Raw genomic sequence first — 14,522 nt, forward strand, 5'->3', positions numbered from 1 at the left:
TTCCAAACATTGTTGCAAATAATAATATTTCACTTAATCAGTTTAAAGTTAAATCAAAGTGGTGTTTGTTTCACACATGTTTTAATTTATCTAGTTTTAAACGTTTTTTTTTTGAATAGATCAATAAAATAAAATCTTCTACAACGCCCTAGTAGGCATCTATAGTCCAGGAAACGTCTCTGAGAACGTATTACAGACATCTGGACTTCCAGTAACGTCTAAAGCCGGTCCCCGTACGAATCTTGCCCACTGGGGCTACATTAATTAAAAATCAATGTAATCAATTTAAGTTTACATAATGTTTAATTACCCTTTAAATTTAAAAACTTAATTAAATAGTTACTGACATTAATCATTATCATTGATTTCATTTTTTTTTTTTTAATTTTTTAGTTTTTTTTGTTGGTTGCTTGTTTTTTTTTTATTTTATATAATTTATTTAAATTATTACCTATTAAATTAGACAATATTATTTCAATAGTAATATTGTTGTAAGCATTTAATTTCTTAGCTATACTTCATACTCTTGAAAAAATTTTATAAAACTTATCTATTGTAACAAAGTGCTTGGCAATAAGACAAAAATAATGTACTCTGTCGGCTCCGGCTAATAATATTGTTTATAAATTTAGGTAGGTTGTAAAACTTATTCAACGGCAAAATACAATATTCAAAAAAAAAAAAATTCAAGTCTTTACAACGCGTAGCAAAAATTGCATAAGAAGGAAAAAACGGCGTAGTCACATTTAAAAAGTTTTGAAAAAGTATATAATAATATGTTTTAAAAGATTTTTAATAAAGCATAGAAGTAAATTAAAAAAAATTATTTCTGGAATAATTTATCTGAAGTTTACATTTTTAATGAAATATTTTTAACTTTTATTAAGAAAAATTTTTTCCTAACTATATAGAAAGACTTTTATAAATGATTCATAAATACTTTCTTAAAACTTTTTAAATGCGACTACGCCGTTTTTTCCCGCCTACTCTTCAAATGTTCTATATAAGAACTTTATTGCAAAAGAAAATGTGAAAATACTTCAAACTATTTATGTTATTATTCAAACTTTGTGTATTTCAATTGAAATGAAAATTGGAAAGAAAAAGCAAACATTGTTTATTTTGTGAATGTCATTTTTACGCGTAAATTTATAATTCTTATTAAATAGTTTTTATAAAAAATTCACACATAAATTTTTCGCATTAAAACAGTTTATGAATTTTTTTATAGTAAAATTACTTATTATTATTCTTAGCAGAAGCAAAAACTATAATTACATTTATAACATAAAGATAAACTTCATATTTGATTTATACAAAATATGAAAAAACCTGTGCAAAAATAAACATTGTGAAATGCAAAACAAAGGCAATTAAAAAAACGTTTTATCATATGTAGTTTCACGTTTTCATATAGTTTTTTAATTTATGTTACTTAATGTTTACGGTATATTTTATAATAAAAGGTCTAGGACCACCAACTATTGTAATTAGGGCCACTCTCTGAAAATTAAGTGTAACTAAATAATAACATAATTTTTAACACCACTGTAAGGTATACTGTTCCATATCAACTTATTACAAAAAGATTTCTGAACATGAAGTAACACAATGCGATTGCAACACATTTATAAATGACAAATTGGGCTAATAATAACAAAAATGAGGAGTCGTCTACACGTAAAATGGTAATCCTAAAACAACCACGAATTTAAAAAAAAAACACTCTGCACCAATTGAAATTTAACAATCTACTTTGTTATTAAATACAGTGTACAAGAATCTATAGAAAATTATTTCCTCTAGAATTTTACAACAAGATAAGATACCAGCAGCAAAACTTTACTTTAAAGCGCCTTTATACTACTACTTGCCGTGTAAACGCTCTCTGACAACCAAAATAGATTTAAAAAAAAAATGTATAACTAATTACCTAACTGAGAAGCATACTTCAGAACTTAATAGTTTTCAAATAAAGTGAGGTGGCTCTAGGTACAAAAAGAGTCTAGGTATGCGAACTTCCCCTATACTTTTCGCATATTTAACTCTACATTCTTATGACGTTTATTACCACATCAAAGAATTTTGATACTTTTAAATGATTGGAATTCACCGGAAGTTAGCTAGTTGACAAAACTAGAAGAAATCATGTCACACAGATGCCAAGCGGTTATCGGTGCAAAAGGCCATGCGACCAAGTATTAAAAATGATTTTAATAATTAAAAACTGATTGCATTTTATTTCGTTGTAACATAGAAAATACTATTGTATTAAGTATTATTAAGTATACTAAATTGAAAGCAAAGTTCCAAAAAAAAAATAGAAACCTTTGTCAATTTTACCTTCTTTTTTATAATTTTTCATTAATATTTCATTTTTAGTTGATTTTTACCAAACCTATAATTTTATTCATTTATTAATTTGCCAAAATTTACATTGAATATATTCTGACCATATGGTATACGGGTTGGGTCTCTGAAGAAAAATAAACATATTTTATTTCCTTGGAATAATTATTGCTAGTTATAAATTAGTAATCCATAGCATTCAAATGCTGTTTAAAGTACAGTTTAAAGTATTAAACATAATTATATTTCAGAGATAATAAAAGATAAGTTTTGCTAGAGGCAGAGTATAACATTTTGTATATATATATTAATCCATGTCCTAATTTGATTTGAAGTTTAATACCTCCTAGGAGTCTCGCTAATATAAAATTATATAATGGTAGTTTTATTTAGAAAACAATAATTAGTAAGGAAAACAAAAAATTTGATGCTGGAAAAGACGTAAGGTTAAGAAATTTCAGAAAATATTTTAAGTACTGCTTTTAAGGCTCCTCTAGTTGCCCCTGAATCCAATAGTTTTGAAAATATTGTAACTTTAGAAATTAATTTAAAAGTTTAAATTTTTATTAAATCAAGAATTAAAAAAACAAACAAAAGCAACTTCATTATCTGAAGTATAACTTCAGATAATGAAGTTATATCATACAACGTGGTAGTGGTGTAGTGGTAGAATGCTCGCTTCCAAAACGAGAAGTTCCGAGTTAGATTCCCACCTCGTCCCAGTTCGTTCGATCCCCACCACGTGGTATTGCCACGCTCAACATGATTCTCCGCGCAGGAGCTTTGTTCGTCAAGTTTCCTGTTTCGGAGTTATCGAGTTAAAACCACAATAAAGAAGCCTCCTCGTCTGTAGTGGCCTTCTCGGCCTTGTGTAGGTGAATTAAAATCAAAAAGTCTAATAATAAATTTTAATTTCCATAATGTTGAATAGCTTAGTTTTAAAATATATCATCTTAAAATTCGTTACGTGTTCTCAATGTCAATTAGAGGATATTAAACTTTTTATAGATTTGTAACAAATGTAAGATCCTAGTTATTAATATGCTTTTCGTATTCGCTATCGATAAAAGAAGCGACACCGATATTTTTAGTAATGACTTTCCACTTTTCAAACTTTATTTAATATTTCCAAGACCATAAAGCACACTCTATGTTTAATGGAATGTCACTTGGGATTTGTTTGATGATAATGTATATTTAAAATTATTGTAATGTGGGTAAAAAAGTCTTATTGAGGCTTTTTACGACGTCTTTAAAACGTTCAGTGAGGACGTCTTTGAGTGTCTAATCTCGAATCAGTTTTAAATGCGTCCGAGACGTTCCGTCTGAACGTTCATTTAACCTTTTTTTGCTGGGCAACCTTATGTAAAGTTTTGCTGCTAGTGTCTTACACTGTTGTACAATCCTAGAGACAGAGAGAGAGAGAGAGAGGGAGAGAGAGAGAGAGAGAGAGAGAGAGAGAGAGAGAGAGAGAGAGAAAGAGAGAGAGAGAGAAAAAGAGAAAAAGAAGGTGTGTGTGTGAGAGAGAGACAGAGTAAGAGAGACAAAGAGAGATAAAAATACAAAACCTATATAGTATAAATAAAAAAATTATGTGTACATACATTATAAAACTAACATTAAACAAATCTTATGGTTCTAAACTGGGAAGTGTGATCAATTTTTTTAAACTTTAATGTTAAAATACTATCTCTTTGAATAATTACTGAATAAATTTAAGTTAACTATAGCAAGTAGACTATAAAAATGCTTAATATGAAAAATATAAATAAATAGATGTTTTATAAATTTAATTCAATATTTTAAATTTTTATTGTCTATGTCTGCATGACATTTAGCTTATAGCATTTATTTACAAATGTGTATATTAATGGCATACAAAGTTGAAATAACAATTAAGCGAGTTTATAGTATTAGAAAAAATAATTTATTTCCAATTAAAAAAAAACTTCCCAGCAAACACTGCTCGTACAAAAAACATGCTATGTACGTTCAGTTTACGTTCTTAACGTTCCAGACCTTTTTGAAACCAAAATAATTATCTCAGCATGGAACGTTCATAAGATATTCTAAATAACATTCGGAAGTGTGACTTTTCTTTTTCAAGTATGACTTTTTTCGAACATATAAACTAAAAGAAATCTCTTTTTATAAGCATTGGTCAAAAATTATTAGTTTTATGGTTTTAAACATGAGATGTAGAACTTGATGTATATTAAGTTTATAGATCTAGGGCACCACGCTTCCTTAAATAAGGTTTGCAATGAATTGCATGCGTGTTTTTGCTTACAATAAATGTTTTTTTTAATTTCCTGTAATTAGTTGTACCCCATACAATATTACAGTAAGAGATAAAAATATGAATAAATGAAAAGTATATTTTTTTCAAGGAAGCAGTGTAAAGATATGGTTTAGCTTTATATAACATGGAAACTTTTATTGAGATTTTGATTCCTATTTATTTTATCTGTGGTTTCCATGACAAATTTTCATTTAGTATTACTTCTAAAAAATTAGCGATTGGTTCCCTTATAATAAATGTGTATATGATTAAAAAATTAGGTAGTTTTAGAAAAAATTTATCGCCTTTGACTAGTTTTGGAAAATAAAATAAAAGTAGGTTTTTCTACATTTAACGAAAGCATATTACTTTGTAAACCACTCGTTTGTTTTTAATAGTTCTTCATTAAACATATTCAAGAAAACTTTTATGTCTTTGTTGGATTAAAAAAAAAATTTAGTCGTCTGTAAACAATTTAACATTTAAAATATTTGATGTTAGGTATAAATCATTCATATGCAATATAAATAACAATGTAACTAAGATTGAACCTAGCGGCACACCACATGTAATGTGTTTTCCTGTTTCAATTTTTTTTTAAATAATACATAGTGACCTTTTTTCACAAGTATCCTTCAAACAAATCTAAGTTTTTATTTTTTACTCCATAAATTCTAGTTTTTATAGGTATCTTATGGTTAACAGTGTCAAAGGCCTTTGACAGATAAATGAAAAATCCTTAGGGAAAGTAGCCATTACTGAAATCATCTGAAACATGATTAATCAGTTTGATTACCACACGGTTAGTTAAATTATCTTTTTTAAACCATATATACATATAAATATATATATATATATATATATATATATATATATATATATATATATATATATATATATATATATATATATATATATATATATATATATATATATATATATATATATATATATATATATATATATACATATATATATATATATATATATATATATATATATATATATTTTATTATATATATCTATATATATCTATATATATATATATATATATATATATATATATATATATATATATATATATATATATATATATATATATATATATATATATATATATATATATATATATATATATATATATATATATATATGTATATAAATATATATATATATATATAAATATATATAGGTATACATATATTTATTTATATATATGTATATATACATATAAATAAATATCTATATTTCTATTTATATAATTGTGTATATATATATATATATATATATAAATAAATATCTATATGTCTATTTATATAAATGTGTATATATATATATATTTATATATATATAAATATTATATATATACATATATATATATATATACATATATATATGTATATATTTATATATGTATATATATATATATATATATATATATATATATATATATATATATATATATATATATATATATATAAATATATATATATATATGTATATATAAATAAATACATATATGTATATATCGATACAATATATTTACAACAGACTTTGTCATAATTTGATGTTAAACACATTGCTGTAAAAAATTTGGGTTTGTACATGTTTTTAATTTTCTAACATATTCAACAAGTAAACTTTAATAAAAATCACTTAAAATGCATACTCATCGTTCAGGAATTTTTGTTTTTAAATGCTGTGAGAGACTCAAAGTGTTTGTTTGACTATAGGTTTGAAAACAATTTACAATATCAAAAACTTTAACTAGTAGACCTTACAGATTTCTTGGAACAATATTAAAGCTTTTCAAACTATTTTTTTAAAGTGCTGCATTACTAAAACTTTTTGATTCTTGTTAACCATGAAAAACATGCATTTTCAATTTTTAAAAGAGCCCTGTATTCAATAAGTTTCTCATATTCGTTAGGTTTTTTATTGACATCACTATAAATTGAATAAGGACGTTTTTCTTTTCCATGATCCTTCATAAAAAAACAACACATAAATAAGTTCAAGTCAGATGTCAAAGTATGTATAAAACTACTGTATTAAACCTAAAAGAAAACATTGTAATGGCTCTGTTAAAGTGTTTCTAGTGAAGGTTTTGGTAAAATATTATTAATTGATTGTAAGTTAACTGCCCAAAGCTTTGTTAATATTATACAAAATAGTCTGTCACACAGTCGTTAAATTAGGATTAATTGACAACTGCACCTTTAGATAAGATAAAGACTCCAAACGTATTAAAAATAAACAGATAAATTTTCAAGAAACAAACGTTCTTTTGTTGTCCCTCGGCTTCAAAAAATGTTTTATTGATTGCCATAATTATCTTATTTTGCTTATTTTATTACTCAATCAATATACTTTCAGCTAAAATTAAATCATTTATTAATTATTTAAAATTTGATCATTGAAGCATCAATTAAGTATTTTCAATTTAGTAAATTTAAATAGTTTGATAGATATTTTATTTAAACAATTATTATATCTGTTTCCAGCCATGTTTGTTTAAAGAAATAAATTTTATAAATCTGTCAGTATGGTTTATACAAAGCTGAGAATATGATTTGTATTTATATGTTTCTGGTATGTAGTTGGTTTTATTATTACTTTTAACATAGAAATAACGTGATTTGAATTAACAATAATATTATTTCCTTGTTTTTTTTATAGTTTATTAACTAAGTAAAGTGTTAATATCGAATATAATGTCAATACAGGGCCGATGGCACGAATTTCGAAGTTAGGTGGGGGAGGGGAAGGGCATAATCTTTAATGGAAAGAAAGTCCACTTGATTTTAAAATTTCTTTAAAGAAAGTGAGTGAAAAGCCTTTGTTTTTCCTTGCGCCCCTGGCGGCAACGGCCCTGCTCTACAAAAGAAAATATTAATTATAGTTTTTTTTTTTTTTTTTTTTTTAATGGAAACGGTGACACCCTTTTCAAACATTATAGATTTGTATAAATAAAGATTATATATTTTTGGCTCTTATTTGCTGTTTTTAGGATAAAATTGGATTGTGGAGCGTGTTTAAGTACATGAATAAGAAAACAAATTTTCCAAGTTAATGTATTTTCATTGCGTTTTTTTTTTTTTTTTTCTTAACTTCAAAGTCAAAATGTTTACACCTATGTAAAACGAGAATAGTTTGCAACCAATGACAATGGTTTGAACCTGCGCACAAAAATACCACAAAATTTTGGCTCCCATACTCTAAATGTTAGAGAAATGAGATAACAAAATGAACTTTTTAGCATAATATATTATAATCATCGACAATATTTAAGTTTTCTTTTTTAAAATTTTTTAACGTTTAAATGTTATGTAGTATTTTAGTCAAATAAATTAGGGGGATGCGATTTTTAAATATTCATAAATTAAATTCATACCTGCCTTAGAACTTAATTTAGCAAAGTTAGTCATGTTTTAAAGTAGTATTATTTGCAGACTCTAATTGCCACAAATTTTTTGGAAAATTCTTTCACTTTACACAAGTGTGATCATAAATAATCTTTCAGGTGCGTATTTATAAAATATCTATTTTTTATAACAACGAAGAAAAACTACAAATGTGAATTAAACAATATTGTACAAACTTTTGTAACTGAATCGTACTTTACATTTCTTTTGATTAGTGTAAATAATAAAAAAAATTGGAAACACTGAGGACTTCTATATAACTTTTGAAGACAAAAGTCATGATTAGGAATTAAGTATTTTTCTTTGTTTATTTATGTTTTTATATATACAAATAAAATAAGAAGTTAACTTTTCTTTCAAAGTTTTTTTCTTTTTTTAAACAAAAAATTATGCGCAACAGCGACAATTTTTTTTTTTTTTTTTTTGTCCTTTACATTATTTCAGCATTTTTTTTTTTTTGTCCTTTTCCTGTCTTTATCGTTTTGTCCTTTTGTAAAAAGTGTTGCAGTATTTACAAAAATTCGTTTTTTGAAGAAACCAAAAAATTCGGCGGAAAAAAAACATTTTTATTTTGCAATTAAAAAAGAGAAAACATTAGAGATAACATTTTGTTTTTTTAATTATTACTCATTACAACTTAGTTCAATTTTGCATATAATAGGATGTTTTTTGTGTCAAGAATGAAGTTAAAAAAAATTTAGTTAAACCTCAAATGATCAATTTTTCAAAATTGTTTTTACAACTAAGTGTGACTGTGAAAGATTGTAGAAACATAACCACGTAAAGGTTGAAGTTCTTGAGCTTTATTGTAAGATGGTATTATTATATTTCAAAAGTGACTAGTGTTTACCAGATTACTTTCAATCAAAAAATTGTTTTTTTAAGTTTCTTATTTTTATACGTCAAAAAATGTTTTATTTATATAAAGTGTTATTTAAAATGAGAAGTTATGCATGCGAATGTTTATTAAAAGTTTTTGAAATGTGAAAAGCGATTGCCTTAATCTCTTTACTTTTTTCTAATGCACAACAAAACCTTCAGGTCATTACTGCTAGCAAATCAGCAGTAGAACAAGAAAATTGAAATTCATTATGATGATTAGAATGTAAGTTATTATATTCAAGTGTTTGTTAAATAAAGATTCAATATACCATGTGTATGAGAGGAATAGACTAATGGGACAATAGTTAGACGAATCAGATTGCTCTCCAGGATTTTCAAAAATAGGGTTAACAGATACAGTTTTTCAACAGGCTTGAAAACAAGACTATTATAAGCACTTTTCGAATTGTTTTAAAAGTATAGACGACAGCTCCAGAAAACACTAATGCAAGACTATAACAGATATGTTTTCCGGACAACAAGCTATAGAAGAATTTAGGCAGGAAATCACTTTAGTAACATATAATAGAGTGTTACCACTGTATTTCAATCTACCTGTTTGACAGCTATATCAGATAGAACGCTGGTGAAATCAAGAGATGATTTTGATGAAAAGTTCTTAGCAATCAATCTAGCTTTGTTTTTAGGTGAGGTGGAAAAGTCTAAACCATACAAGAGAGATAGAATAACACATTGTCCTTATTATTGATACTGTTAAAAACTCTCCAGAAATCAGGAGAGCTTAGTTTTTGTGATGATATACGAGACTTCATGACTTAAGAATAGCGGGCTTCGGAGTTAGACGAAATCTTTTTACAATGGTTTCTAGCAGTAACAAACAGATGACTGTTTTCTTGAGAAAGGTTCTGTCAATAGTTATGGAAGTAATGGTTTCGATTGGAAATTGCACCAGCACAATGTGAGGAAAACCATGGAGAATAGTAAGGCTTATCCTAGAATTGTCAAAAAGGAATAAAAGATTTCATGCCAGCCTGAATTCACAAAGTTATATAAGATGCATATTTGTCAGCATGAAGACAAAAGTTTTCTGCTCAAGCGCCATTACGAAGATAATCACAAAAGATTCCCAGTCAGCTTAAAGGTAGTTATAAGAGGTTCAATGATAAGGGGATTTAGATGATGATCAAGAATGAGATACTAGTTTTAGAGAGATCAAACCGTGGTCAGAAGCACCTAAGACTGAATGGTGGAAACTGACCACTTAATAGTATCAGAAACAAGGCATAAGTCGAGTAAAGAAGTTAAATGATTTGGGTTGTCTGGAATGCAAGTTTAAAAGTTGACTATTTGTGTTACGGATAAAGAAAGGCAAAAGTTGTGAGCTTTGTTGCTTGAGTTTGGTCAAATTGATCAGAAATAGCACCAAAAAAAGTACAGTCTTGAGATGATGCTGTGCGATATAGAACGAAGCGAAAGGCAATTGAGTGAAGTGGTGCTAAACTAAGGCATATAAAAGAATAGTCTCTGGATTCAAACCTAATTTCCTAATAAATGGGTTTATTCTTACGAATGGAAATGCCCAGGCCAAGCATATGAGTATTGAAGTCTTGAAGATTTATAGGAAGATAACTTTCAACACTAAGGTCACAAGATGAGGCAGCCGAACTTAAATTAGTCTCACAACGAGCAAGTATATTTTTAGTATTTATGTTTACTGGGTGTAACTTTAAGTAAAAGCGTGCTAATTTTTTTAAATCAAATAAAGGGATGGAGTGCAACTTAGCTCTTCTAAATGTTCTACTTTAACTAGTGGTTAAACTAGTAGTTCATAAAAACTTGACGAAAACAAAACGCGGATTCCTTTTGGTACACAAAAATCAGTGACAATGATCTTGTTCTGGTACAGTCCCCATACTTAATCTAATGCAAACAAAGTATGCTGTTTTAAGCAGTTTCTCAATGAGAATAAGCGCACAAACGTTCGAATTTCATAATGAATTTTTACTTGATTTGTCATTAGGCTAATCAAACTGTTCTTTTTACAAAATTCAACCTAAAATTATGTTTGATGAAAATTCACTTAAAATACTTACAAGTTATATTCCAATTAAAAAATTTGTTAAATAAAAACTAACGTAGTCAGTGAAAATTTTAACTTAAATTACAAGGAATAATATTTTTAATATTTCTTTCCTTACAAGGAAGTAACTAATTTACTTAATGATGTTTTTCACACTTAATGACAGTTTAGACGAGATCTTATTTGATGGCACAATCTAAAATGCGACTTTTACTGCTATTTTAAAAATGATATTCCGATTCATAACGTATTTCTCTACTGATAGAGGTTTTCTCTTTTGTGATTTTTGTTCTAAAACAACCCTAATTTGTAAAAAACAATTGGCCGCGGACTGACTTTTTGAAGTCGATTAACTTAGAAAATGTAAATATATTCCGTTTCTGCTATTTTTCCTTTTTAAACTAAAATAAATGTTTGTTTTCTTTGTAGGTTTCCCAAGACAATCTTTTTGATTAATTTTTAAAATTTTTACGCAATTTGAAAGTAGTTTTTATTTTAAAAAATGCTGAAATTGCAATACGTTAGCTAAGTCAAACCACGCTTGAAATAGCAAAATAATATTTTGGTTTACAAAAACAAATTCGCACATATGCCGATAAAACAACTATAATAAAAATTGTTTGTATTACAAACCAAACTGATTTTGTTTGTTTTTAGGCTATATTTTGCAACATTTGTAATAGATTTACAAAGAGGACTTTTCACTTTAAAGGTGTTTTTATTGGCACACTATGAAGTCAAATTATTACTTAACTTAAACATTTAAATTAAACTTTTTTCAGCGGAGAAAGTTAAAAGACTTTTAAATGTGCATCATATCGTTCCTTGTTTTGTAGGCTATCTTTCCATATAAGTAGCGATCTTAGGTCGGCTAGGTTAGCATTACCAGGATTCAATTTAACCTTGCGTTTATTAGCGTAATTTATTAACTTTTTTAATTTACTACTTTGAACCAATTCGAAATGTGAATTAGTTCTCGATTTGTAGTTGAAAAGAGCTCATAAATATCGAAATGAGATAAAAAAAAGATTATTATCTTCAGCAAAAATCAAAATGCCTAATTTAAAAGCTTTATTTAATTTGTTTTCATAGGTTAAAAACAGTAGTGGTCCGAGAAGAGAGCCTAGTGGAACATTATAGGTTATTCTCTGGGTTCACTTTGAAGACCATTTTTACTATTGACAAGCAGTTTTCGATTTGTTAGACAGCTTTAAAGCCATTTTAAAATTAAACCAGAATACTTGACTTTTTGGATAAATATATGATGATCACAAACTTTTGATAGGGTAATAAAAAACTTCTCGTGTGTATTGAGATTTTTCAAAGGAAACAGAGATATTATGTTTAAATTGAATAATGGCACGTTCAGTTAAATTGGTTTTTCTGAAACCATACTGATTCTTCTGTAGAAGGTTGTTTTAATAATATTAGTTCAGACCCTGTTGAAAATAACTCTTTTTAAAATTTTAGATAATATAGAAAAAACAGAGATATCACAATAACTACTGATGTTAAATCTGTTGCGTTCTCCATGAATAAGGATAACCTTCGCAAGTTTAAAACTTTCAAGAAAAAAACCTTGATGAATAGATGCTCTGAAAATTTAGAAAATAATATTTTTTTAATTGTTCGTAGCAATCGATAACAATAATTCAGTTTATTTATTTTGCGCCAGGTGCTTAAATACTTTTGAAAGATTTGAAAGCTTTTTCAAACTTACCAAATGATCGTTCGGCAGACAATTTTACAGAGCAAATATCTTTATTTTAAAATAGGTATCAAAAAATTATAAAATGAAGTTTGGGTTTTTGGTATTTTACGTAATAGGATTGATTTAATTTCAGTAAAATATTTATTGAATAACGAGCTATTAGTTGTGGCTCATACAAGCTATTGTCAATGACTTTAAGCATTTGTGGCATAGATGTTGAGCATGTTTGTGAGAAGCATATATAGCCGCATGAGTGTTAATAGGGGCTACTAAATAATCATTGTTTTTTTTATTTCTTTTTTTATATTGAGCAGAAATAGGTTAGTGGCCATAATGAAACTTTTGGAGTTTCATTCTGGCCACTTTTAGCGGGGGAGGGGGGAGGAAAAAGGGGCATAATTTCTAAGCTATGGGTAATTCATGCATGTGTAAACTTTTACTAAGTCACTGTTTGTTAGAGCGCGCTTTTTCTCCGGTTTTTTTTCTTTGTATTTGCCTTTTCAATCAAGTATTTTGTCATGGTAAAATGACGCAATATAAACTTTTTTGTATTCGCAACGACATCCACTGCTAAACAATTTGCAAAAAAATATAGATCATTTAAACTATCTAATATAACTTATATAATTAAAGGAGTGTTTATCAGACAAAATCTTTTGTTGCGTTTTATCACATATAATCTATTAGAAAAAAGATGGTATGGAAAGCAGTTCAATCTTCTTCTATAGATTGTGGGCACCCCAATAACCTCCATTTTGTTGCGTTCGTGTCCAATCCGCTCAAAGATAATTATAAAATAAAATCTTATTCAATTAAAATAGTGCTTTAGAATAAACGTGTATCTTTTTTTTCAAACATTCCAGACTACCTTCCAGACTAGCTAGAGCTCTGAAACCAGCATTTGTGTAAATTTAATAAAAGTACATCTTGAAATTGTTTTCAGTTCCAACTGGAGAACTCCACTTTTTTGAATCACTTATTTTGATTTTACTTTCAGATTTTACTTTGATTTTACTTTATCTCGATTGCATTTGTGTAGTCCCGATGAAAATGCGTGTCAAATTTGTTTCCTGGGCAAGGGGGGTTGTACTCTTTTTTTTTTTTTTTAATATTTTGTTTTTCTTTAAAGTTGGAGTATATAAATTTTCAGAAAGAAAGAGTTTTTGCAAAAAAGCTTTGAAAAGACATTTTTTTGATTTATTTATTTTAGTAATAGTTTTTTTGTTGGGAGGAATTAGGTTAGTGGCTCTGATAAAAATAAACCGTAAAAGAGCCAGGCATATTTGTAGCAATGCTGCTGCTTTTTTATTCAGGATGGTTGTTGTCAGAGCCGTCCCGAAGAGGTCACTTATTGGATGAGGGGGTGGGGATGGGGAAGTCATATATATTTTTTGAAACTAGAGACACACGCACATACAAAAAAAAGGGTCGTCGATATTTCAAATTTGCCAACTATCCTTCAAAACTTGCTAACTGTAAAGCTAAATGTACAAATGTGCTAACTCAAATGCATATAAAACAACTTGGGAAGGTAGGGGGGATATCTCTTCGACCCCCGTTCGGCACGGCTCCGGTCGAGACAACCACTCTAACAGAAATGAAAATTAATTTTTTTTTTTTGATTTAACTATTAGTAGCTATTCATAAAACTGTTGTCTGGAATGAGCTAAATTCAATAAGTCTATTCCAGACAATAATTAATCCTGTTAGTAATTTCCAGAAATAACTTTCAATTTGGTTAAATTAGTTTTCAACAACAACCAGACTGATTAAAAGAAGCCAAAATACAAAACTTAGAACATAATTGCAAAATGCAGAGCCATTTCCAAAGCA

At 27.3% G+C, this 14,522-nt stretch overlaps 1 protein-coding gene across 2 annotated transcripts in view; it reads left to right on the forward strand.

Annotated features, from left to right (window-relative positions):
* Positions 1–7,097: 7,097 nt before the first annotated feature.
* Positions 7,098–14,522, forward strand: part of LOC136080675 (A disintegrin and metalloproteinase with thrombospondin motifs adt-1-like) — an 89,027-nt gene continuing 81,602 nt past the window's right edge. The window contains exon 1 of one of the 2 annotated variants that reach the window (XM_065797623.1): positions 7,098–7,222. In XM_065797623.1, the coding sequence (XP_065653695.1) occupies positions 7,199–7,222 (24 nt within the window). In that variant the 5' untranslated portion in view covers positions 7,098–7,198. The remainder of the gene's footprint in view (positions 7,223–14,522) is intronic. The other variant, XM_065797622.1, reaches the window with a different exon arrangement.

This window comes from Hydra vulgaris, chromosome 05, assembly GCF_038396675.1.
Source record: "Hydra vulgaris chromosome 05, alternate assembly HydraT2T_AEP".
NCBI classification, from domain to species: Eukaryota; Metazoa; Cnidaria; class Hydrozoa; order Anthoathecata; family Hydridae; genus Hydra; species Hydra vulgaris.